The 27989-nt window shown below is 40.0% G+C and overlaps 1 protein-coding gene across 3 annotated transcripts in view; it reads right to left on the reverse strand.

Moving 5' to 3' along the window:
* The window catches only part of LOC115223998, a 56871-nt gene that overhangs the window by 8518 nt on the left and 20364 nt on the right, over positions 1-27989 (reverse strand). The window contains exons 1-2 of one of the 3 annotated variants that reach the window (XM_036512720.1): positions 20110-20377; positions 6535-6903 (exon numbers count right to left, since the gene is read on the reverse strand). In XM_036512720.1, the coding sequence (XP_036368613.1) occupies positions 6535-6813 (279 nt within the window). In that variant the 5' untranslated portion in view covers positions 6814-6903; positions 20110-20377. Of the gene's footprint in view, positions 1-6534; positions 6904-12715; positions 12819-20109; positions 20378-27989 lie in introns of those variants that run through there. The other 2 variants (XM_029794782.2, XM_029794780.2) reach the window with 2 other exon arrangements.

Consider the following 27989-nt stretch of genomic DNA (forward strand, 5'->3'; position numbering starts at 1 on the left):
AATAAATTAAGTACCAGTCACGTACTGGGGCCAATGTGATCAACTTAAACACACCAGACAAATTTCAGGCTTTGTACCTGTAGTATAAAGGATGATTATTATTATTATTATTATTATTCACTTTTTTTATTCTTTTACTTATTTTAGTCATTTGGCTGTGGCCATGCTGGAGCACCGCCTTTAGTCGAGTAAATCGACCCCAGGACATTCTTTCAAAGCCCAGTACTTATTCTATTGGTCTCTTTTTGCCGAACCACTAAGTTATGGGGACGTAAACACACCATCATCGGTTGTCAAGCAGTGTGTGTGTGTGGGGGGGGCAAACACAGACATACAAACATACATACATACACACATACATATATATATACACGACGGGCTTCTTTCAGTTTCTGTCTACCAAATCCACTCATAAGGCTTTGGGTGGCCTGAGGCTATAGTAGAAGACACTTGCCCAAGGTGCCACGCAGTGGGACTGAACCCGGAACCATGTGGTTCATAAGAAAGCTACCTACCACACAGCCACAGTTTCTATGCCTATTATCATTATCATTATTATTATTATTATTCATAGGGTCGTGAGCTGGCAGAATCATTAGCACATAACATATGAATCACAAATGAATGACAAAAATAATGGCGAATGTTATTTTATTACCTTCTTCAATATTTTTGAAATTAATTGAAACAAAAGCAGTGTTTTTCAACAGGAATATGGTAACGGAAAGGTTACAGCATGATGGAAGAAACATTACTTTGCTTGGAAACAGGTGAGAGTTGGCAACAAGAAAGATATATACTTTTCTAGACGAGGCACAAGGCCCAAAGTTTTTGGGTCAGTCGATTGGATCAACCCTAGTACGCAACTGGTACTTAATTTACCGACCCCAAAAGGATGAAAGGAAAAGTTGACCTTGGTGGAATTTTAACTCAGAATATAGCGGCAGACGAAATACCGCTAAGCATTTTGCCCGACGTGCTAACATTTCTGCCAGCTTGCCACTTTAGTCTATAGAAATATTCTTTTCTACTCTAGGCACAAGGCCCAAAATTCTTGAGGAGGGGGGCCAGTCGATTAGATTGACCCCAGTACGCAACTGGTACTTAATTTACTGGCCCCAAAAGGATGAAAGGAAAAGTTGACCTCGGTGGAATTTGAACTCAGAACATAGCGGCAGATGAAATACCTATTTCTTTACTACCCACAAGGGGCTAAACACAGAGGGGACAAACAAGGACAGACAAATGGATTAAGTCGATTATATAGACCCCAGTGTGTAACTGGTACTTAATTTATCGACCCTGGAAGGATGAAAGGCAAAAGCGACCTCGGAGGAATTTGAACTCAGAACGTAGCGACAAACGAAATACCGCTAAGTATTTTGCCCGGTGTGCTAACACTTCTGCCAGCTCGCTGCCCTAGAAGTGTAGGATATAGTCATAGAAAATCTACTTCAATAAACTGCATCAAATCAGGAAGTGAGGAAAAGTGGACATTATAATGACAATGATGATGATGATGATATGTGACTGTGTCTGTATATGTATACATAAGTGTGTGGATGAGAGAGTGAAAATTTCCTGTCTGCACTTGTTCTTTCATTGACTGGGTAGAATAGAGTTGCTAATGGTGTTGTTTGCTTCCTGTGCACCATACAAAGTACATGTGGGCTTCAAGACATGTCTTGATATGTTTCGTGATTGTTGTAATACAAAACGCCCATTCATACAATATGGTTTGTTTCTGATTCACCATGTAAACATGCCTGGACTGTTTTTTGTTCCCGGTTGACTAGGAGATATTCTCGTCTGATCCATTTAAGCATGGAAAAATAAACATTTGGCACGTAAAAAGCACCATCCGATCGTGGCCGTTGCCAGCCACGCCTGGCCCCCGTGCTGGTGGCACATAAAAAGCACCATCCAACCGTGGCCGTTGCCAGCCTCGCCTGGCCCCCGTGCCGGTGGCACATAAAAAGCACCATCCAATTGTGGCCGTTGCCAGCCTCGCCTGGCCCCCGTGCTGGTGGTACGTAAAAAGCACCATTCGACCGTGGCCGTTTGCCAGCCCCGTCTGGCACCTGTGCCGGTGGCACGTAAAAAGCACCCACTATACTTACGGAGTAGTTGGTGTTAGGAAGGGCATCCAGTCATAAAAACATTGCCAGATCAGACTGGGCCTGGTGCAGCCTTCTGGTTTCCCAGACCCCAGTTGAACCGTCCAACCCATGCCAGCATGGAAAGCGGACGCTAAATGATGATGATGATGATGAACACGACAACAACAATGATTTGTTAACTGGCTTCGGTTGCTGGACTGTAGCCATGCTGGAGCATATATTCTATTTAATCAACTGCAGAAATATGAACAGCAAATCGCATCTGGAAGGGATTTGAGTTAATGTCAAAAGGAGTAATAAAACACCACAAGGTATTTTGTATGAAATTGAAAATCGAAATCTAAATCTTTCAACATCAATGGAAATTGTAGCTGAGATACCAGTGCCGGTGGCACATAAGAGAACCATTCGAATGTGGCCATTGCCAGCGCCGCCCCGGCTGGCCTCCGTGCCAGTGGGACGTAAAAAGCACCATCCGACCGTGGCCGTTTGCCAGCCCCGTCTGGCACCTGTGCCAGTGGCGCGTAAAAAGCACCCACTACACTCACGGAGTGGTTGGCGTTAGGAAGGGCATCCAGCCGTAAAAACATTGCCAAATCAGACTGGAGCCTGGTGCAGCCTTCTGGCTTCCCAGACCCCTTTTGAACCAAAGCATTTAATCCATTTTGCCAAATAACTGATTTTTGGCCTACCCCTTGGTTTATTTTCAAGGCTATCATCTCCTAAACAAGAGCTTTGGAACCATTTCTGAACAGTTCTGATGTCAACAAAACCATTACCAAAAGCCAGCTTTATATTCCGTTGAGCTTCTGCGGCAGAGTGACCCAGTTTGTACTTATATGAGAAAATTACTCAACATAGTTTGGTTGTTATCATTTTCATAAGGTCGGTGGGTACAAATTTTGTATACCAATATTGTTGGGACAGGAAAAGAGTCAAGATTAAATGTAAAGTATACATAATTGAGTTTTTAATTGACTGCGAAACAGCCTAATACATATAGTTATTTGTTTTGTTGTGTATATGTGTATGTATATTTTTTATGTCTTTCAACATACAGACACTGCAGCAAGGACTTTAAAGGAAAAAACTTTCACTATAATGATAAGTTGTTATTGTTGTTGAGGGGGGGGGGGAGAGGGAGTATGAAGGGGACAATTAAAAATTGCTCTGAGAAAACAGAAAACAGGTTCTTGTGATCATTGTCGTAGGCTTATGCTAAATGGTCCATTTTTTTTCTCAGCTGGGTCATTGCCCAGCAGCGTAGTGACAGGTCACGACTGGTCGTTACTAAAAGTGAACAAACTAATTGTTGTTGCTGCTTTGGTTATTGTAACAATGCAAGTGGAATGGGCAGCTTCGTGAAGGCAATGCTGATACTATCTCACTAGCACTTCAAGTGGACTAATTGGTTTTCCTCGCTGCCTCTAGAATAACTAAAATAACGCAAAAGTGAATAATTTATTAGGAGAGAGAGGGAAATAGAGAAAGAGGGAGGGAGATAAAGTGTGTGTGTACGTGTGCCAGCTAGGACAGGCTAAAATTTCTTTTCTGTTTTTTTTAGCCTGGGCAAGCATAATTATTGAAATACAATTGAATCATTAATTTTATAATTGCTTTTGTATGTCACCAAGCCAAGTAAAGCAGATAAATGGGTACATAGACGGGTAGGTACACGGGGGTGCAGACAGGGAGGTACATAGACAGGCTGTTAGGCAGGTGGTCAAACAGACAGGTAGAAAGGCGGCGAGCTGGCAGAAACGTTAGCCCGCCGGGCGAAATGCTTAGCAGTATTTCGTCTGCCGTTACGTTCTGAGTTCAAATTCTGCCGAGGTCGACTTTGCCTTTCATCCTTTCGGGGTCGATAAATTAAGTACCAGTTATGCACTGGGGTCGATATAATCGACTTAATCCGTTTGTCTGTCCTTGTTTGTCTCCTCTGTGTTTAGCCCCTTGTGGGTAGTCGAGGTCGACTTTGCCTTTCATCCTTTCGGGGTCGATAAATTAAGTACCAGTTACACACTGGAGTTGATGTAATCGACTTAATACCTATGTCTGTCCTTGTTTGTCCCCTCTGTGTTTAGCCCCTTGTGGGTAGTAAAGAAATAGGTACATAGACGGGTAGGTACACGAGAGTGCAGATAGGGAGGTACATAGAGGGGCAGATAGAGAGCTACATAGACAGGCTGTTAAGCAGATGGTCAGACAGACAGGTAGAAAGATGGGAGCTAGACAGATAATGTATTTGCTGACGTATACGACACTCTCACATGAGATGGACCTCTACTTTATATTTTGTGGAAAAAACAGGATTTATTTCATCATCCACTCATACACGCAGCATCCTTTCTCAAATACAATTGCATGAAACACATGGCAATTTTTTTGTTACATTAAAGAACAAAAATGCATGTCTTTTGTGCTGGAGTATACAGTTACGCAGAAAGGCAGGCAATCAGAGGAGCAGACAGACAGGTATTTAGACAGGTAAGCAAGTAGACAGAGAGGTAGATAAAGAGATAGGCAAATAGGAAGGTAAGCAGGTAGATGGGAAGAGAGATGAAAAAGCAGACAGATAGCCAAGTGGAGGTAGATCTCAGCTGTTTGATCAACTGAGTTGCCTGCCCCTGAATTAATGATTAAGTGGCTGAGTATACCACGGGCATGTATGCTTTTAACGTAATTCATAGTCAGAGTTAGTGTGACACAATGTGTGACAAGGATGTACCTTTTGAATTAAAAGTGCAATCTGTCTGACAGGCTTCAATACAGTTTCCATTTACCCTATTAGACTTACAAGGTATGGGGCTATAGAAAATGACATTTGCTCAAGGTACCTCACTGTGAGATTGAACCGAAGACCTCATGGTTGCAAAATGAACTTGTAAACCATTTGGACGCACTGTGCCTATAGACAGACAAGAATAACTGGCTCCCTGTCAATTTTGACAACGAGGGTTTCAGTTGATACAAGCCTGCTTGTGAAGTTAACATGTAAGTGGCCGAGTACTCCACGGACACAAGAACCCTTAATGTAGACAGACAGGTAAGAAGATAAACAGGTAGATAGGATATAACAGGCACTCTGTCGGTTACGACAATGAGGGTTCCAGATGATCCGATCAACGGAACAGCTTGCTCATGAAATTAACATGCAAGTGGCCGAGTACTCCACAGACACACGTACCCTTAATGTAGTTCTCAGGGAGATTCCACATGACACAGAATGTGACAAGGCTGGCTCCCTTTGAAATTACAGGTACCACTCATTCTTTTCAACAGAATGGACTGGAGCAGTGTGAAATAAAAGGTCTTGCTTAAGGATACAAATACCACTGGGATTTGAACATACAACCTTACAGTCACGATCCACATACCCTCAAAACTAAGCCAATTGCCTTCATAAGGGTGCATGGCCTGGTGGTTAGGGTGTTGCAATAATGATCATGAGACCATGGGTTCGATTCCTGCACTGGGCAGTGCATTGTGTTCTTGAGCAAAACACTTCATCCCGCTTTGCTCTCCGATCTCTTCAACATCTGACGTGTACGACACTGTGCACCTGTTCAGGTAACATCAATCTGATGGAGGGAGTGAACTAATATACGGCACAAACACTTGACAAATATAAACAAAATCATTTGTGCAGGTCATTCAAGAAGAAATCGCAGAACAGACGAGTAAATAGACAGACAGGTAAAAAGACAGGTAAGAAGACAAACAGGTAGATAGGATATAACTGGCACTCAATCAGTTATGACAACAAGGATTCCGGTTGATCCGATTAATGGAACAGCTTGCTTGTGAAATTAACATGCAAGTGGCCGAGTACTTCACAGACACAAGTACCCTTAATGTAGGCAGACAGGTAAGAAGATAAACAGGTAGATAAGATATAACTTGCACTGTTGGTCATGACAACGAGGGTTTCAGTTGATCTGATCAACAAAATAGCTTGCTCATGAAATTAACGCGCAAGTGGCCAAGTACTCCACAGACACAAGTACCCTCAATGTAGACAGAGAGGTAAGAAGATAAACAGGTAGATAAGATATAACTAGCACTCTTGGTTATACGACAAGGGTTCCAGTTGATCTGATCAACGAAATAGCCTGCTTGTGAAATTAACGTACAAGTGGCCGAGTACTCCACAGACACAAGTACCCTTAAAGAAGTTCTCAGGGAGATTCAGCATGACGCAGAGTGTGACAAGGCTGGCCCTTTGAAATACAGGTAAAACTCATTTTTGCTAGCTGAGTGGACTGGAGTAATGCGAAATAAATCGTCGTGCTCAAGGACACCACACATCCCTGAGAATTGAACTCAAGACCTTACGATCATGGGCCAAATACCCTAACCACAAAGTCACATGCCTTCACAAGATGGGATATATTTAAATGATAATGCTACTTACTGTAATTGTCCAATATTCTGTTTTCCAAGGATATCGATACAAAAGGGTCGCATAGAGTTCCAGGTAACTAAGAGCTAACAATGCTTTCTCTACATCAAAACTGTTGGATTTCACATTGGCGATGATGATGTCCATAATAATATTATCAAAATGCTTGCTGGGACGATCTTCAATTAGCAATGTTTGGGCAACATTGACTAGGTCCCGATGTGAAGAGGCCGGCGAATCAGGGTTCTTTAAATATTTCTGATAGGTAGTGTGCAGTTGTTGGAGGGACATAGCTGAGAGTTAGCACACATCCTCACTCAGACATTAGCTAAAACGAGATTTAGAGCAGAGGTCGTCCTTTCAAGGTGGTGCGGGCAAAACCTGAAAAGAAAAAAGAAAAGAGTCAAAATTGGAGATTAAGGAAGTAATTAAAAATACGCACAATATGATATAATGAAAGTAAAAGAGAGAGAGGGAAAGAGTGTGAGTGTGCATGTGGGGGGGTCTCTCACACTCATACACACAGTATAATATATAAAGAGAAAAAGAACACTTATGTTTTTATATATAGAGAATGTGTGTGTGTGTGTGCGTTTACATTTGTTGTTAAATCGAGTACTGTGTCGGGCAGAGTTGCCTCCCTTAGCTAAAGACCTCAAAATTGTGAGACCCAATCTCATTTTTGAGGTTACTTTCGTAGTAAAAAAAGAGTTGTGAAAAATACACTTTATTCGGTAGCCAAAAGATAACTGAATATGTTGATCCCTCATATATCAAAATCGGCACCTCATTTTTCAAATCCATATGCAACATATGTCCATGCATGCACACACACACACGCACACACACAAACTCTGGGGCATTAGGAAAGGCATCCAGCTATAGAAACTCTGCCAGATCAAGATTGGAGCCTGATGCAGCCATCTGGTTCGCCAGCCCTCAGTCAAAATCGTCCAACCCATGCTAGCTTGGTAAGCGGACGTTAAACGATGATGATGATATATATATGGCACGTAAAAAGCACCCACTACACTCACGGAGTGGTTGGCGTTAGGAAGGGCATCCAGCTGTAGAAACATTGCCAGATTAGACTGGAGCCTGGTGCAGCCTTCTGGCTTCCCAGAACCCCGGTCGAACCGTCCAACCCATGCTAGCATGGAGAACGGACGTTAAACGATGATGATTATATATATATATACACACACACACACACAGATATCAAACAGGATTTGAGAATAAATAAAAAGCACAAAGATAAATAATACAAAGAAATTAGTTAAAAAAATATTAAGTCATTCTTTAATGTCGAACAAGATAACTTTATCTAAGAGTGTGTGTGTATGTGTGGAGGAGATATACAGGATCTAAGCAACATTCTTGTAATGCTTTTGTTACAAAAGAGCAAGGGTAAGTCCTAATATAGCTTTACAAGGCATTTGAATCCGGTAATAAAAGAGGGAAAGACTTGGCTCAGATGTTTCCAACAGTATCGATGCTACTCAAAGCATTCCGTCCTTTCCTCGTTGAGTGCTAGTGCCAAACTGAACAATGGATTTAAGCCTATCAGACCACACCCTATGCGGTCTCCATAAATGCGATTTCTAGAACAAATGAGTCGAAACTTGCCAAAGCTAATTATAGTTGGAAACCACTTAAATAATTAAAATCATGGTCATTGTCTCCCTGAAAGCAAGCACAAGAAGTGGTTTCCGCTGTTCTTGTTATCCAGTGAAGGAAATGCTGACATACGATGAGTCAGAGGTAATGGATTCCCCTAAAACCATTCTACAGAGAACAGTCAGCTGTTATCGTGTGGTTGAGAGATCCTCAACCGTTTTTGTATCAAGGACTGGTTTCACACGAAACAATTTCTCCACGGAGTGGGGGGGGGGGGGAGGAGTCACGCGCATAACAACACACAAAAAGGCACATAACATAATTGAAATATAACATATATATCTATATATATAAAACTCGACTTGTGTGTCTGTGTGTGTGTCTGTGTGTTTAACTTCCTGGCACATCTCCTCCAAGCCAACAAATCGTAGAACCACCAAAAATGGGTCACTTAAAGTTTAGGCAAATGAAAATTGAACTGCGCTATTTCTGTTCCGAAATTCATCTCGCAAGTGCAAAAATCGATAATGTGTTTGTTTAGGCCTTATCCCATGCATTGAATAGTGAACTTTACTCAGTCAGCATGCATAAATTGCATGAAAAATAAAAAATCAAGATATAAAAACGAATCGCTGTAAACATTGTAGAAATTCGTCAAAGAAATGAATTTTCGGGATGTAGCCTGGAGGGATTTTTTGTATTGATATATATACATATCATCATATATATATATGTATATATATTATAGATTATGATACATATATACATATATATATATGAGAGTATGATAGAAGAAGGCTAACTCTTCCTTCCGTAGAAGAAAAAATTCAAATCAGACCATGTTAACACCAAAAATTATTTACATCAAAAAGGTGCCTTTTTTTCTATGAAAATCCCTATTTTTTACGATGTTTTGACTGCTGTGTCGCCATTTTTCGGTGTATTTCACTTAAAGAGAATAACAAGCTACATACTGCCAAATTTTTACTTTTCAAAAATTCCAATTCTAAAGGGTCTAAACAAACCGCAACACCAGGCAATTCTGCTAGTATTATATATAAAATAGATATATGTTACATGTATAAAGGAAAAACCAACAGACTGTGATAGCCAATTATATAGAAATGAAATCTTAGAATTTATTCTTTTCATGCAGCTTGGTACCAAATGATCACACAATAAAATATACAATATATTATTTAATTATTACATAAATATTACATACATTTAACACAGTAACATTCTGCAGGCCGGGATAGTCAATATAAATGAAATTCATTTTTTCTGTGCAGTGTAGCCCAGTATAAAATGACCACACAAAGTGCATAATATTGTGACCCCTTCGGTCATGAATGACCATGGGATTGCACCTTGAAAGTTACCCTCCAAGGCACATATCTGGGCAAGGTTGTTTATGGAAGACCAGCAGTCACCCATCCATACCAGCCTCCCCCTCTCCACGCCACCGATGTTATCCACGGGAAAGACAAAGGGGCCGATACCGCTTGGCACCAGTGACGTCGCGGCTCATTAACGTGAAAGTGACTGAGCACTCCACAGACACGTCTACCCTTAACGTAGTTCTCGGTGAGATTCAGCATGACACAGAGAGTGACAAGGCTGGCCCTTTTGAAATACAGGTACAACAGAAACAGGAAGAAAAAGTGAGAGAAAGTTGTGGTGAAAGAGTACAGCAGGGATCACCACCATCCCCTGCTGGAGCCTCGTGGAGCTTTAGGTGTTTTCACTCAACAAGCACTTACAATGCCCGGTCTGGAAATCGAAACCGCGATCCTACGACTGCAAGTCCGCTGCCCTAACCACTGGGCCATTGCGCCTCCACACACGAAATGCATAATGTATAATTTAATTATTACATATATAATACATATAAATTACATATATATATAATACATATAAATTACATATATATATAATATATATAAATTACATATATATATAATACATATAAATTACATATATATATAATACATATAAATTACATATATATATAATACATATAAATTACATATATATAATACATATAAATTACATATATATATAATACATAAATTACATATATATATAATACATATAAATTACATATATATATAATACATATAAATTACATATATATATAATACATATAAATTACATATATATATAATACATATAAATTACATATATATATAATAATATAAATTACATATATATATAATACATATAAATTACATATATATATAATACATATAAATTACATATATAATACATATAAATTACATATATATATAATACATATAAATTACATATATATATAATACATATAAATTACATATATATATAATACATATAAATTACATATATATATAATACATATAAATTACATATATATATAATACATATATATTACACATATAATACAAATATAATGTAAAAACAGCCTTAAAGACTGTGGTAGTCAGTAAAATAGAAATAAAGTTTACAATCTATTCTTTCTGTACAGCCCAGCACTGGTCCGGGGGTTAGTGATTGGGGGCCTCCTTGATTAAGATTTTCTAATCACCTTCCAATTTTCTTTTTATTAATAATATCCTTCATATCAAGCTTATGCGAAATCACAGCTTTGAAAGCATCTACAAGTAATTTTTTAGCAAAGTACCATCCGATCGTGGCCATTTGCCAGCCTCGCCGGGCTCCCATGCCGGTGGCACGTAAAAAGCACCCACTACACTCACGGAGTGGTTGGCGTTAGGAAGGGCATCCAGCCGTAGAAACACTGCCAGACCAGACTGGGCCTGGTGCAGCCTTCTGGCTTCCCAGACCCCAGTTGAACCGTCCAACCCATGCTAGCATGGAAAGCGGACGCTAAACGATGATGATGATGATGATGATATGGGAACATTAAACCTGCCGACGTAATACTCTGTAAATATGCAATTATACTTCAGTTTAGAGCTAGTAGAAGGGGTCTGTTGCTAGCTATTTCGGGTCCTATTGTCAGTACTTCTCCTTTGAACTAAGCTCTGTGGACTAACAACAAAAACGCTCAGTCGTATGTCACAGCTTAAATTCATTAAGGGCCGGGCAAGGGAATGGGTTCCCTAAGATGGCAGAGAGCCCTCACACACAAAATCACGATAGCAAGAGCCAGTATTCTACTTACATAAATGAATTGATATGCAGTTACGTTTTGTAAAAAGTGAAAGTAAATTGCATTACGACGATTTTGTAAACAAAGATATGCTCGGTTAAATACGAGCTTCTTACGACACCAATACGAGCTTCTTACTGTGTGGTAAGTAGCTTGCTTACCAACCACATGGTTCCGGGTTCAGTCCCACAGCAAGCCACCTTGGGCAAGTGTCTTCTACTATAGCCTCGGGCCGACCAAAGCCTTGTGAGTGGATTTGGTAGACGGAAACTGAAAGAAGCCCGTCGAATATATATATATATATGTATATATATATGTGTGTGTGTATATGTATGTGTGTGTATGTGTTTGTCCCCCTAGCATTGCTTGACAACCGATGCTGGTGTGTTTACGTCCCCGTAACTTAGCGGTTCGGCAAAAGAGACCGATAGAATAAGTACTGAGCTCACAAAAAAGAATAAGTCCCGGGGGTCGAGTTTGCTCGATTAAAGGCGGTGCTCCAGCATGGCCGCAGTCAAATGACTGAAACAAGTAAAAAAGTAAGGGCGACAACGCGAAACGAGAGATGCTCCCTTTACATCATATCTATATGAACACAGGTGATGAAATAGATTTAGAGACCGTAAAAAAAAAGAATCTATATAAATCATTTATGCAATGTTTTCGTGTAAGCTTAACTACCGGGTGTACGTATTCTTTACTTTCGCCTTTTCGTGTTATATAAAATATAACGAAGTTCTAGGACAGTGGTCAGCAAAGGTAGTACTGGGGGTCCGTAAACATGTTAAGCCGGCAGACCTTTCGGCGTCTTCAGAAATATAAACAAAGTCACGTGTATACTTATACCGAAGGATCGCCTAATGGAGAACCTTCGGTATATGTACCGGTGTAAGTACCGGATACATTTCAAGAAAGTGTTTGTTTTTTTTTGTATATGTGGGGGGGGGGTTGTGTTAGGGTTAGGGGTGGAAGAAAAGGGTTTCTGTTATCTTCAGAAATGTAAACAAAGTCACGTGTGTACCTATTCCGAAGCATCGCCCACAGAGGAAACAAACGAGGACAGACAGACGGATTAAATCGATTATACCGATCCCAGTGCGTAACTGGTACTTAATTTATCGAACCCGAAAGGATGAAAGGCAAAGTCGACCTCGGCGGAATTTGAACCCAGAACGTACCGGCAGACGAAATACCCGCTTAGCATTTCGCCCGGCGCGGGCTAACGTTTCTGCCAGCTCGCCGCCTTATAAGCCCAAAGTAACCGTCGCAGTGGAACTGAACTCGAAACTACATGGTCGCTAAGCTAGCTTTACCACGCGGCCATAATTGTGCCGGGCAAATAAAACAAAATAAAATAAAATATATTAAAAAATAAATAAATAAAAATAGCAAGATTTTCGAAGTTTTTCATACTTCGAGCCATACCTTGATGAACACCAAATGCAAAGAGCCAGAGTTAATTGCCGTGTTTCTTTGAAGAAAGTTTACCCAACAAGTGTGTTCAACACCCACGTGGGCATGAGACATATCAATCAACCCACACTTGCTATAGATAACAAAAACAGCTGACACATTACACAAGGATTTCTCTCACCCACGTCTAAGTTTTCAATAAATGATGCTGCCCACAATGGGAGAGGCACTTTGGTTATTCAATAACTGAATGATTCATTACAAATTCAAAAGGGATAGGCGATTGAAGGCATTGATTATAATCGAACGAAATTCGTGACTGGAACATTAATAATAGATCGTATGATCGCGATAGAGGTTTGTTGTAGTTTCCACGTGTTGTTTACACTTCTAATGCACACATGTTCTGCTGTGGAAGATTAATCATTCCTATTATATAATGATGAAATAGTTCGGCTTCCTGAAATGACTTACATTGAAGTATAATTTGGTGATGATCTTTCGGAGTAAGTCTAGAAAACCGAAAAGTGTTTGTTCGGCAATTTCCCTAAAAAGAATTTCGGCGAAATTCTGGTCTAAGCATCCCATAATAATCCCTTGTTGCCTTTTTAATTTGGGGGAATTTTCAGAAAAATTTTTTGCGAATTTGCGTTCAGTACACAGGAATTCATGCGATTATGTAACAAAAAAAATATATTTTACCACACCCGCCAACAAGTAAATCCTAAAATTCCCACATATCCTTTATGAAAGATATCCTTTATGAAAGATATCCTTTATGAATTTTTTTTTTTTTTTAATCAGAGTTTAAAATATGAACAGTACGAAGCTGTTGTTCGCTTTTGTTTATAATTTCAAAATAATTTTTGAAATCCTAATTCAAAAAGCTAAAAATACTCGCACAAACACACGGCTTATTATGGAATCTGGATAGAGTTACACTATGTATCCGGTCGTAACTCTTTTTACTTTTCGGTATTTTCACAATTCTCTTATTATTATTATTATTATTATTATTATTTTTTTTTTTTGGCGAAATTTGTGTTCAGTACTTTTTTGGTTATCTAACCCCCATTAAAAAATTGCCATTAAAAAAATTGAGTTATCTCCCCACTAAAAAATTGAGTTTAAGTAGTGACAAGAGATCGGATTAAAAGAGATATTTTTGATTGAATACTTCAGCACATTCTTGACTTCTGGCCGCCCTTAATAGGCATGGTATGATTCGTTATAAAAATAATATCATTTCCAATAAGATATTTAATCTTTTCACATTTCATGTTTATTAATTCTTCCTTTTTTTTGTTTTTTGTTTTATTGAGGGTTAAACAATTTTTTTTAGTTGGGGAGATAACCCAATTTTTTAATGGGGGTTAGATAATCAAAAAGTACCTTTGCATTCTTGCACACTAAACCTCACACGATTATGCAAAGAAAAACAAAGCAAAAAAAATTCGGATTTTTTGCGCGGAATCAAGAACTCTGACCTAATATGCTGCAAACCCCTTATTTTTGTTCAGAAAAAAGGGGGTGGGAAACCGGACCACTTGCCGTCCTGGAATCATTGGAAATTCTTTTTTTTTTTTCCGTTGAATGAATTCCGGTGACCTAATATGTCACAAAACATTTTTTGGGGGTGCGGAAAACGGGAATGGGGGAAGCTTCTGAAATTTCACCTCCACTCCCTTTGGGAAGTACACCCACACGATTTTCACTAAGAAAAAAAAATCCGAATTCTTTTTCTTAGTGTGAATCGTGCTGGTGAAAGTAGCAAATAACACCAATTTAATAAAAAAAAAAAAAAGGAATTTTTCAATTTACATAAGAGATAATTTGGTGGAATTCTGATTTAAGCCCCCCACATAAACCCTATTTTTTTTCAGCTGATTCACATCTTAATGTATATATATATGTGACATTTTTGTGCAGTCACTGACCAAAAACTTTTGAATGGAATGGTTTTGTCAGACAGAAACTGAATGAAAGATGAAAAGAAACTGAAAGGCGGCGAGCTGGCAGAAATGTTAGCATGCTGGGCGAAATGCGAAGCTGTATTTCGTCTGGCATTATGTTCTGAGTTCAAATTCCGCCGAGGTCGACTTTGCCTTTCATCCTTTCGGGGTCGATAAATTAAGTACCAGTTATGCACTGGGGTCGATGTAATCGACTTAATCCGTTTGTCCCCTCTGTGTTTTAGCCCCTTGTGGGTAGTAAAGAAATAGGTATTTTGTCTGCCGCTACGTTCTGAGTTCAAATTCCACCGAGGTTGACTTTGCCTTTCATCCTTTCAGGGGTCGATAAATTAAGTACCCGTTACGCACTGGGATCGATGTAATCGACTTAATCCGTTTGTCCATGTTTGTCCCCTCTGTGTTTCGCCCCTTGTGGGTAGTAAAGAAATAGGTATTTTGTCTGCCGTTACATTCTGAGTTCAAATTCCACCGAGGTTGACTTTGCCTTTCATCCTTTCGGGGGTCGATAAATTAAGTACCAGTTACGCACTGGGGTCGATATAATCAACTTAAACCCTTTGTCTGTCCTTGTTTGTTCCCTCTCTGTTTAGCCCCTGGTGTGCAACAAAGAAATAAGAAACCGAAAGAAACATCCCCCCACACACACACACATATACACCTATCTTGTTTGTACAGGTAAAAGTGTGGTTACCGTTGTTTGAGTTAGAGCAAGGGTTTTCAACCAGTTTTTATCTATGGACCACATGTCAGGTGTCGAAGGGATCACAAAGCAACACGAGATGAAGTGTTTTGCTCAAGAACACAACACAGAGCCTGGTCCAGGAATTGAAACCACTATCTCACGATGGTGAGTGCAGCACCCTAACTGCTAGGCCAATCCTAGTTTTCAAAAATTCCACATTAGCCAGAAGGTATGGAAAAATGATAAAAATAAAATGTGTTTTCCAGTTATATTGCAGTTAATTAATTACACAGTATATCATTAAAGCGGAATGATAAAAAAAAAAAAAACCTCTTTAAAGTCCACAATTACAAACAAACATTCAATTACAAACCGGTTACGGAATTTACTAGAAGTGCACATCCTCTTTTTCTCACACACATACATTTATCTGTATGGTAAGCAGCCTGCTTCCCAACTACACGGTTCCGGGTTCAGTCCCACTGCGTGGCACCTTGGACGGATGTATTCTAATAATAGCTCCAGGCTAACCAAAGTTTTGTAGGGGGATGGTGGTAAAAGGAAAATGAGAGAAGCCCATCATGTGCATGTGTGTATATGTATGTGTGTGTGTGTGTGTATATGTGTGTGTGTGTATGTGTGTGTGTCTATGTCTGTTTATCTACCACGACACAGCTGTAGAAAATTTCATTTAAAAATATCCGTTTTTCTGAAAGTTACAAGGGAACAAATTTGGCAGGGGTGGGGATACTTGTATAGGTTGATTATATGGAAATTTGTCATGGAAAAATTTTTCTGAGGGAGTGAAGAGAGTTTTGGAAAATTTACTTGAGTCGGCTTTGTTTCCTCATAACTTTTAAAAAATAAGTTGTTTTTTTTTGTATAAAATCTACAAATACCTTTGAGATTGAGTAGATTATAATTACATTGGAATTTAAATGCAAAAAAATTATTAAAAAAAAATTGGTGAGCAAGCATGGCTTTGTGGTAAGAAGTTTACTTCTCAACCACATGGTTCAGGGTTCAATCCCACTGCATCGCACCATGGGCGTCTTCTATTGTAGTCTTGGGCCAACCAAAACCTTGCGAGTGGATTTGGTAGACAGAAACTCAAAGAAGCTTGTTGTGCGTGCATGTGTCCACCACCACCACCACCACTTCACAACTGGTGTTAGTGTGTTTGCATTCCCGTAACTTAGTAGTTCAGCAAAACAGAGCAATAAAATAAGTACTAGGCTTACAAAGAATAAGCCCCAGGGTTGACTTGTTTGACTGAAGTTGGTGCTCCAGCACAGCCAGTCAAATGACTGAAACAAATAAATTAAAAACAAAACAAATAAACAAATAAAAAGATGCCAGTCAAAATGTTTGGCAGCATTTCATCTGTCTTTAGATTCTCGGTTCAAACTCCACCAGGGTCGGATTTGTCGTTCATTCTTTTGGGGTTGATAAAAATACCAGTCAAGCAGAGGGCTTGATGGAATCAACTAGTCTCCTCCCACCAAAATTTCACGCCTTGTGTCTATACTCTCTTTACTCTTTTACTTGTTTCAGTCATTTGACTGCGGCCATGCTGGAGCACCGCCTTTAGTCGAGCAAATCAACCCCAGGATTTATTCTTTGTAAGCCCAGTACTTGTTCTATCGGTCTCTTTTGTCGAACCGCTAAGTGACAGGGACATAAACACACCAGCATCGGTTGTCAAGCAATGCCAGGGGGACAAACACAGACACACAAACATATACACACACATACATATACATACGACAGGCTTCTTTCAGTTTCCATCTACCAAATCCACTCACAAGGCATTGGTCGGCCCGGGGCTATAGCAGAAGACACTTGCCCAAGATACCACGCAGTGGGACTGAACCCAGAACCATGTGGTTGGTTAGCAAGCTACTTACCACACAGCCACTCCTGAGGATTATTATTATTATTATTATTATTAAGTGAGAGAGCAATGCATGCCATCAAAGTGACACCGGGGTGCAAATTATACAACGCCCAACATACCTGTCATGACTTCTCATCCGATAAGAGTGCACCGGGTACATGCACCACAACCATACGTGCATGACATGACGATCTCCTAGCAAGATAAACAGCACGACTTTGCAGGTGAGGCCCAGTTAGAATTTCCTTCAGATGAAGCAGCCCATCCTGCTCAATGTAATCGGCAAGCCCCGTCTCCCAAAATTTCAGGACTTGTGCATTTAGTAGAAAGAGACATTATCATTTTCAGTTTTATTACTACTGCTCTTTTTTTTACTCTTTTATTTGTTTCAGTCATTTGACTGCGGCCATGCTGGAGCACCGCCTTTAATCGAGCAACTCGACCCCGGGACTTTTTCTTTTGTAAGCCCAGTACTTATTCTATCGGTCTCTTTTGCCGAACCGCTAAGTAACGGGGACATAAACACACCAGCATTGGTTGTCAAGCAATGCTAGGGGACAAACACAGACACACAAACATATATATATATATATATATAATATATAATATATATAGATATATATATAGATATATATATATATATATATATATATAGATATATATATAGATATATATATAGATATATATATATATAGATATATATATATATATATATATATATATACATACATATATACATACATATATACGACGGGCTTCTTTCAGTTACCACACAGCCACTCCTGCTACTACTATGATTACCGGAACAGCTTTCCTCCCATATCAATACGTTCTCATAAGCACACAAAAACCAGTGGGAAGGTAAAAGAAAGCTGAGAGAAAACATTCTCGCTGAACCTTCAGGATATTGCTAAATAATGGGGTGGCCCGGGGGTGGCCCGGAGGTGGTGGTGGTGGGGAGAAGTTAAGAAAAACCCAAGCACTTGCTTGTTCCGTTTCTGTTAAACGAGCAGTAGCAAACCAGAAAGCACAACAGCAACAGTCACACTCCCACTTTCCTCATCCGCTTCTCTTCTCCCCACCCCCTCCCGGGCCCCCCCAAAAAGACACAAACAGCGACAGAAAGGAATCTATACTCCCATATATGTCCCTCGAGTTGGATGGCTCACCCATCGAAGGGTTAAATTAGTTATGCAAAGTGTACCGGATGTCAGCGTTAGTTCACATGCATGCACACACACACACACACAATATATATATATATACATACATACATATACATACATATATATACATATATACAAACACACACATATATATATACATACATACATATACATACATATATACAAACACACACATATATATATACATACATACATATATACATATATACATACACACACACACATATATACATATATATACACACACACACACATATATATATATACACACACACACACATATATATATATACACACACACACACATATATATATATACACACACATACATACATATATATACACACGTGGAGCTGCTGAAAAGTTCTTGGCTTTAAGGGTATCCTGTAAACACACCAGCATCGGTTGTCAAGTGATGTTGGGGGGACAAACACAGATACACACACACACACACATATTTACATGATGGGCTTCTTTCAGTTTCCGTCTACCAAATCCACTCACAAGGCTTTGGTCGGCCCGAGGCTACAGTAGAAGACACTTGCCCAAGGTGCCACGCAGTGGGACTGAACCCAGAACCATGTAGCTGTGAAGCAAGCTACTTACCACACAGCCACTCCTACGCCTATATATATAAATATATATATATATATATATGAGATTTTGAATTTAGTTCATGGACCCCCAGTGCTACCTTTGCAGACCACCAAGGGTCTGTGGACCCCAGGTTGGGAACCATTGCATAAATCGATTTACTGCATGTTAATCAAGTTCAACACCTAGGTTGAAATATACTATCTTTGTTTCAATTAATTATGCAAATAACGAGGAATTTAGTAAATTAATTGTGTTGGTATGAACCCTTTAGCATTCAAGTTACTCTGTCAATCAAATGTATTCCTTATTCATGCTCGTTGTTTAGGGCAGGCAAGGGTGTGTGCACAAGCGCAGGGCATGGTTGAGTGCATAAGTGGCTGAGTGCAAAGGCATAGATGCAGCTAAGTACATAGGCACAGGCATGGTTTCATGGTAAGAAGTTTGCTTCCCAACCACGTGGTTCCGGGTTCAGTCCCACTGCATGGAACCTTGGGCAAGCGTCTTCTACTATAACCCCGGGTCGACCAAAGTCTTGTGAGTGGATTTGGTAGATGGAAACTGAAAGAAACCCATCATGTGTGTGTGTGTGTCTGTGTGATCACCCCTTGCTAACCGGTGTTGGTGTGTTTATGTCCCTATAACATAGCAGTTCAGCAAAAGAACAAGTACTAAGCTTAAGAAATAAGTCCTGGGCTCGATTTATTCAACTAAAAGCCTTCAAGGCAGTGCTCCAGTATGACCGCAGTCAAATGACTGACACAAGTAAAAGAGTATTTTGTAGCTTCAAGATCTTGATAATGCAATTGCTTATTTTTAGAATGACATTGTAGGATAGGTTCAAGACGTAGGATCTGGCCAGTTTCACCATAAAAAACAGACAGAATATTGGGGCCAGACATTTCCTCATTAGCCCTTTAACATTCAAATTACTCTGCCAAATATAATGCTTATTTATTCATATTGTATGGGATGCTCCTGGTCCTGTATAAATTACATCAAGGTACCACACTTAACAACATGAAAGGACATGAGAGAGAAAGAGAAAGTGAGAAAGTAACAGTCTTACATACCCTTATAAAACAGGATGATCACGGTTAGAATGTCATTCATCATAAGTCAACTTGATCAAGGCTGACCTTGAGCTTAACAACATCATATTAATAGGTCCACTGTCTTGTTCAAAGAGCTACACCAACCCTGTATTTATAGTATCCAAGGATTGCAGTTATCTGAACTTACAGGAGTTATATCCCTTGCTTTTCTGTTTCTTCGTTTATTTTCAGATCTTTAAAAATCACCATGGGGTAGTTTTCTCAGCAGCTCCAGTTTTTTTCAACTGACTACGTTATGGACACACTCCTGTATTTATACTTTCGGTATGACCAAACATTTCTCAAGCATATTCCTTTTCAGTCATAACACACACTATATCCTGTTGCATCTGAATCGATGTGTTACAAAAGCATAATTAGAAACTAATTAACTCCTGTAAACTCCCAGCAGCCAAGAAAAACAAAAACAAGTGTTTAATATGACAGCTTAGTTACTATTGATAATTTTAAATAATTTTATAATTAGTTCCTTGAGCTGGTAGAATCAGTAACACACCGGACGAAATCCTTAGTAGTATTTCATCTGCTGCTAAGTTCTGAGTTCAAATTCCACTGAAGTCGACTTGCCTTTCATCCTTTCAGGTCAATGAAATAAATACCAGTTGCGTACTGGGGTCAATGTAATCAAATGTACCCCTCCCCCCAAAATTCAAGCCCTGTGCCTATAACAAAAAAGATTATTTCTACAACTAACTTATGTATCATTTCAATACATACCCATGTGTCTTCTGCTATAGCCCTGGGCCGATCACCTTGTCAGTGGATTTGGTAGACAGAAACTGAAAGAAGCCGGAAGCAGAAAGAAGCAGAACTGGAAGGTGGCGTGCCGGACGAAATGCTTAGCAATATTTCATCTGCCGTTACATTCTGAGTTCAAATTCCGCTGAGGTCGACTTTGCCTTTCATCCTTTCGAGGTTGATAAATTAAGTACCAGTTACGCACTGGAGTCGATGTAATCGACTTAATCCCCTTGTCTGTCCTTGCTTGTCCCCCCCCTCTATGTTTAGTCTCTTGTGGGCAATAAAGAAATAAGAAACTGAAAGAAGCCCAGGGGGTGTTGAAAAGTTCCTAGCTCTAAGAGTACCGTGAAACACCAGGTTGGAGGCCCAATGTTCCAGGTTCTTTTACAGGGCTTAGAAAAACTGAAGGACCACTGCAATAAATGTGTGAACCCGAGAGCGGAAGATGTTCAATAAAATCATAATTGACTGATTCTCCTGTATTTTCTTTTATCCAAAGCCAGGAACTTTTCCACACCCCATCATATGTATTATTTATGTACATGCCTATGTGTCTTCTGCTATAGCCCTGGGCCAACTATCTTGTGAGTGGATTTGCTAGACAGAAACTGAAAGAAGCTCAGCGTGTGTGTGTGTGTGTGTTTATGTTTGTCTGCTCCACCACTACTTCACAACTAGTGTTGGTTTGTTTACGTCCTCATAACTTAACAGTCCAACAAATGAGGACGATAAAATGAGTACCAAGCTTTAAGAAAAATTTTTTTTTAGTTTTTTTTTAAATATTAGATTCAATTTGTTCAACTAAAAACTTTTCAAAGTGGTGCTGCTCCAGCATGACCAAATTCTAATGACTGAAACAAAGTAAAAGCTGAAAGATATATATTCTTGTATTTATGCATTATATATCATCATCATCACTATTGACCATCTGCTTTTCCATGCCCTTCCTGTTGACAACCCTTATCCAAGGTAATATTTAACCATGGCCAGTCACAGAAGAGTGGCACCAAACGACATCACTTGTATGATGGTGATGCTTGTTTACAGCAATCTCCTGACGTCAACACAAAGCTACACACACACACAATGGGCTTCTTTCAGTTTCCTTCTACTGAATCCATTCACAAAGCTTTGGTCAGTGGTCAGTTTGGGGCTGTAGTAGAAGACGCTGGTGTGGGACTGAACTCAAGACCATGCAGTTGGGAAGCAAGCTTCTAAACCCCACAGCCATGCCTTGGAGAATAAAACAGGGATTACATTTTATAAGAATCTAATGGGGACTGAAAAAAGCATGGAAATGGGAGACAAAAAAATTTCGGAAAAAATATTTTTTGGAATCATAATTTTCATTGAGATACTATAATCATCATCATCATCATTTAACGTCCGCTTTCCATGCTAGCATGGGTTGGACGGTTCAACTGGGGTCTGGGGAGCCCGAAGGCTGCACCAGGCCAGTCAGATCTGGCAGTGTTTCTACAGCTGCATGCCCTTCCTAACGCCAACCACTCCGAGAGGATTTTATGTGCCACCGACACAGGTGCCAGACGAGGCTGGCAGACAGCCACGCTCGGATGGTGTTTTTTATGTGCTACCGACACAGGTGCCAGACGAGGCTGGCAGACAGCCACGCTCGGATGGTGTTTTTTATGTGCCACCGACACACTATAATATTAAAAACAATAAGAAAAAAAACACCCCAAAACTCCAACTAATTCCATACCCTTTCCCCTCTCCTTGTGAGCACCAGAGTAGTCATTGTGTGAGGCCTTGAATGCTTGGAGACCTGGGCAAGCATTAGTAATTCAGCCCCACTCACAGCCCATTTACCCCAGCCTGACAAAAGCCAGACAAAAGGTTTTCTGAAAGAAGAGCTTTCAATGTGCTGCTCGCCAGACAACGATATTAATTCTATTCTCCGAGCAGATCGTATGAAATGAGTGATTTAAGCAGATTTAAACAATAACCCAGATGAATCAATAAGCCTGTTCTAGATCGTTCTCTGAACTATGTTGTATGGTTGTGTACAGCTCTGTCGACAGACGCTTAATAATAAACTGGTAAACATTTCCAAGTCTTTCACTATCTACACTCTCAAAAGTGATTAAATATTTACCTGCTCAGATCAGGTTTCAGTCAAAGTCACAATTTAAGCACTGCTACAAATCACTTTGGCAATTCTATAAGCCGGCCACAAACGCATTAAAAGTTACTCCCCAGAAAGCTAACACGCAAAAAGGAAAAATTACCTTTAAGTAGGGACAGGGAATGCCAAAAACACCAATAAAATTTAAAAAATAAAATGAAACTATGTGCACATCATCATCATCATTGTTCGACCGTGGTCGAGACAATGGAATTTACCATGCTACGCCAGACTTCACGGTCCATCATGGCATTACGGAGGTCCTGTTGCTGGATGCCTGTATCCCTGAAGATTACATCAGGGTAGGAGAGTGTGCGCCCTTTGGTATTGCGAGTAGATGGCTTCCAGAGGAGAAGAGTAGAAATTGCCCTGTTTTCAGCTCTACAACAATGTCCAGCAAACTGGACTCTTCTACCTTTCACAAGAGATGATATGTATGTATATATATATATATATCATCATCATCATTGTTCGACCGTGGTCGAGACAATGGAATTTACCATGCTACGCCAGACTTCACGGTCCATCATGGCATTACGGAGGTCCTGTTGCTGGATGCCTGTATCCCTGAAGATTACATCAGGGTAGGAGAGTGTGTGCCCTCTGGTATTGCGAGTAGATGGCTTCCAGAGGAGAAGAGGAGAAATTATTTCTTTTTCAGCTCTACAACAATGTCCAGCAAACTGGACTCTCCCACCTTTCACAAGAGATGACACGGGTGGTAGTTTCCCATATATTTGCATTTTGGTTGGATGGCGCTTCCATGTGCACAAATAGATCTTGCATCTTTTGTTTGTTTCAGTCATTAGACTGCAGCCATTCTGAGGCCATCGCCTTGAAAGGCTTTGTGAAAGAAACCAACGCCAGTTCTAAGTCTGGGACTTATTCTATTGGTCTCTTTTCCTGAACTGCTAAGTTACAGGGATAAACAATAGGCACAGGTGTAGATATTTGCGGCAAGAAGGTGGCAAGCTGGCAGAAACGTTAGCACACCAGGTGAAATGCTTTGCGGTATTTCGTCTGCCGTTACGTTCTGAGTTCAAATTCCGCCGAGGTCGACTTTGCCTTTCATCCTTTCGGGGTCGATAAATTAAGTACCAGTTACACACTGGGGTTGATGTAATTGACTTAATCCCTTTGTCTGTCCTTTTTGTCCCCTCTATGTTTAGCCCCTTGTGGGAAATAAATAAGATGCTTGCTTCCCAACCACATGGTTCCAGGTTCAGCCCCACTGTGTGGAACCTTGACAACCGATGTTGGTGTGTTTATGTCCCCATAATTTAGTGGTTCAACAAAAAAGGCCAATAGAATAAGTACTAGGCTTACAAAGAATAAGTCCAAGGGTCGATTTTTTTCCAATTAAAGCCTTTTAAGGTGGTGCTCCAGCATGGCCACAGTCAAATGACCGAAACATGTAACAGAATAAAAGAGTAACTGAACACCAGTTGTCAAATGGAAAGGAGACAAATACAAAGGCACAGAGGCTTCACACAGTTTCCATCAACTAAATTCACTAACAAAGATCTTATAGCCTGAAGATATAGTAGAAGACACTTGCCTAAGGTGCCATGCAGTGGGACTGAACCTGAAACCATGTAGGTGCAATGTGATTTTTTTTTCTTTAATCCTGACACGTAAAAAGCACGAAGTCCACTCTGCTGAGTGGTTGGTGTCAGGAAGGGCATCCAGCTGTGAAAATCCTACCAAAACAGTCACAGAAGTCCAGCTCTTGTCAAACCATCCCATGAAAGGCGGACGTTAATGATGATGATGATGAATTGGCAGATATCGTTCAATTGATGTTTTGTTAGAGAACAACAGATATTCATCAACAGAGATTTCAGAAATTTGACCTGGAAATGGCCATCATCAACTGGCGCCTGACTGTCTGCTTTTCAGAAGAGCCAAAGCATACAACGCTCTTATTCAGAGAAATCAAGTTGCAAATGGAAGATTTTTTTACAAAGATGCCAAGTAAAAAGCACCCAGTCCACTCTGTGGGGTGTTGGTGTTAGGAAGGGCGTCCAGCTTTAAAAACCTTGCCAAAACTGACCTCGCCTGTGCTGGTGCCATGTAAAAAGCACCCAGTCCACTCTGTGGGGTGGTTGGTGTTAGGAAGGGCGTCCAGCTGTAAAAACCTTGCCAAAACTGACCTCGCCTGTGCTGGTGTCATGTAAAAAGCACCCAGTCCACTCTGTGGGGTGGTTGGTGTTAGGAAGGGCGTCCAGCTGTAAAAACCTTGCCAAAACTGACCTCGCCTGTGCTGGTGTCATGTAAAAAGCACCCAGTCCACTCTGTGGGGTGGTTGGTGTTAGGAAGGGCGTCCAGCTGTAAAAACCTTGCCAAAACTGACCTCGCCTGTGCTGGTGTCATGTAAAAAGCACCCAGTCCACTCTGTGGGGTGGTTGGTGTTAGGAAGGGCGTCCAGCTGTAAAAACCTTGCCAAAACTGACCTCGCCTGTGCTGGTGCCACGTAAAAAGCACCCAGTCCACTCTGTGGGGTGGTTGGTGTTAGGAAGGGCGTCCAGCTTTAAAAACCTTGCCAAAACTGACCTCACCTGTGCTGGTGCCATGTAAAAAGCACCCAGTCCACTCTGTGGGGTGGTTGGTGTGAGGGAGGGCGCCCAGCTGTAAAAACCTTGCCAAAACTGACCTCGCCTGTGCTGGTGCCATGTAAAAAGCACCCAGTCCACTCTGTGGGGTGGTTGGTGTTATGAAGGGTGTCCAGGTGTAGAAACGTTGCCAAAACTGACCTCACCTCAGCTGGTGCCACATAAAAAGCATTAAGTCCACTCTGCTGAGTGGTTAGTGTTAGGAAGGGCGTCCAGATGTAAAAACCTTGCCAAAACTGACCTCACCTGTGCTTGTGCCACGTAAAAAGCACTCCGTCCACTCTGCGGGGTGGTTGATGTTAGGAAGAGCATCCAGCCATAAAAACCATGACAGAACAGACACAGAAGTCTGGTGCAGGACTCCTACATGGTCAGCTCCTGTCAAACCAACCAACACATGCCAGCATGGAAGGCAGATGTTGAACGATGAAGTTTTTTTCCCAATTTTCCTTTATCATCAGATAAGGTAGATGACAATGATGGTGACCTGGATAGCAGAGAAGAAAGTGATACTTCAGCTAGTTCTGGATGGGGAAAAATGTGGATTATTGATGGAAGAAATCCAGTCACAAACAGTTTTTACAGCAAGTCTTTTCATTTTTAAAATTCTTTTACTTGTTTCAGTCATACTGGTGCACCACCTTGAAGGATTTTCCTCAAAGAAGTTGACCCCAGGATATATTCCTTATAAACCTTGTACTTAGTACTTATTCTATTGGTCTCCTTTGCCAAACTACTAAGTTACGAGGACATAAACACACCAGCATAGGTTGTCAAGTGATGGTAGAGGGACAAACATAGAGACACATACACACACATAAGTTCTGAATTAAAATCTTCCACCAAACCTTAGTCACAATTTATGTTCCCAACGCTAGCTGAATGATAACTAAGTTATTTTACTAAATTCTTTGTTATATTCAAAGTAATTGAAAGAAACACAGAGCATCTCAACAGAAATATGGTAACAAAAGGGTTAATCTTTTTCGCTCTGTGGAATTTCCACAGGTCCCATTAGTATTGATGTTGAAGATATGAAAGGTGAAGATGACCTCAGCAGTAATAAAATCATTCTTCCTTTCTTAAATAGCTTATTTTAACCCTTTTGATACAAACCTGGCTGAAACCACCTCTGGCTCTGTAATACAAATGTCTTGTTTTCATAAGTTCTGAATTAAAATCTTCCACCAAACCTTAGTCACAATTTATGTTCCTAACACTAGCTGAATGATAACTAAGTTCTTTTACTAAATTCTTTGATATATTTAAAATTAATTGAAAGAAACACAGAGCATCTCAAAACAAATACAGTAACGAAAGAGTTAATCCTGGATACAAAGGAAAGTGAATATTTTACAGATTTTTATGAAAATGAAGTTATAGTTTTCCTATTTTGCACTTATTTAAAGTGAAAATGAGACTAAAAATAATCCTAGAAAAATAGATGTGTTTTCCCCCGCTGTTTATATGACAACGTAATCATGTCATCATCCTGTGCCCATATGATAATTGCATAAACTAATAAACTTGATTTGATTTCAGATAAATGAGTTTTAGAATCGAAACAATTTATATCTGCCTAGCAACATCCCAATCAGAAATATCGGGAGGAGTTGATTTGCTGATAGTCTGTCACAAACATAGGATTTACTAAAGACAAGAAACACCATGGTAGTTGAGAGAAGGGCTCCACCATCATGAACCCTGTGACACTACACCCAGAAAAAATTTCTTAAAAACGGTACCCAGAATGGTAAAGATGACCTAAAACAAGATCAGTAATTGTTTATTGATCATGGTGTTTTATCTACTTTCCAGTATAGATAACATCTATACTTTGATTATTATATATACACCAGCTAAACTGGTGAAAATTCCAAACATTAATCATAAATTGCCTATGACTAAAGATCAATATGATAATTTTAATAATGTACTTGTTCTATAAATGTATACATAGAAATAATACAACATCTAGTTACATCAATAATAATGCTGCTAACACATCGATATATATATATATATATGTAATCGAAGCCTTTCCCTCTATCACTGGTTTTGGTAACAAAGCTAAGACAAAAACTCATACCGTCTCTCTAAAGACAACAACTGATGAACTAACTAGCCTGTTACTTCAGCCACCTACTCTGAAGATATAAAATGCAAGATAAAGAACGATATAGGCACAGGTTTGGCTGTGTGTAACAAGTTTGCTTCCCAACCACATGGCTCTGGGTTCCGTCCCACTGCATGGCATATGGCACCTTGGCTAAGTATCTTGTACTATAGCCTTGAACTGACCAGAGTTTTGCGAGTGGAAACCCATAAGAAACCCATAA

Source organism: Octopus sinensis, linkage group LG24 (genome assembly GCF_006345805.1).
Source record: "Octopus sinensis linkage group LG24, ASM634580v1, whole genome shotgun sequence".
Taxonomy (NCBI): domain Eukaryota; kingdom Metazoa; phylum Mollusca; class Cephalopoda; order Octopoda; family Octopodidae; genus Octopus; species Octopus sinensis.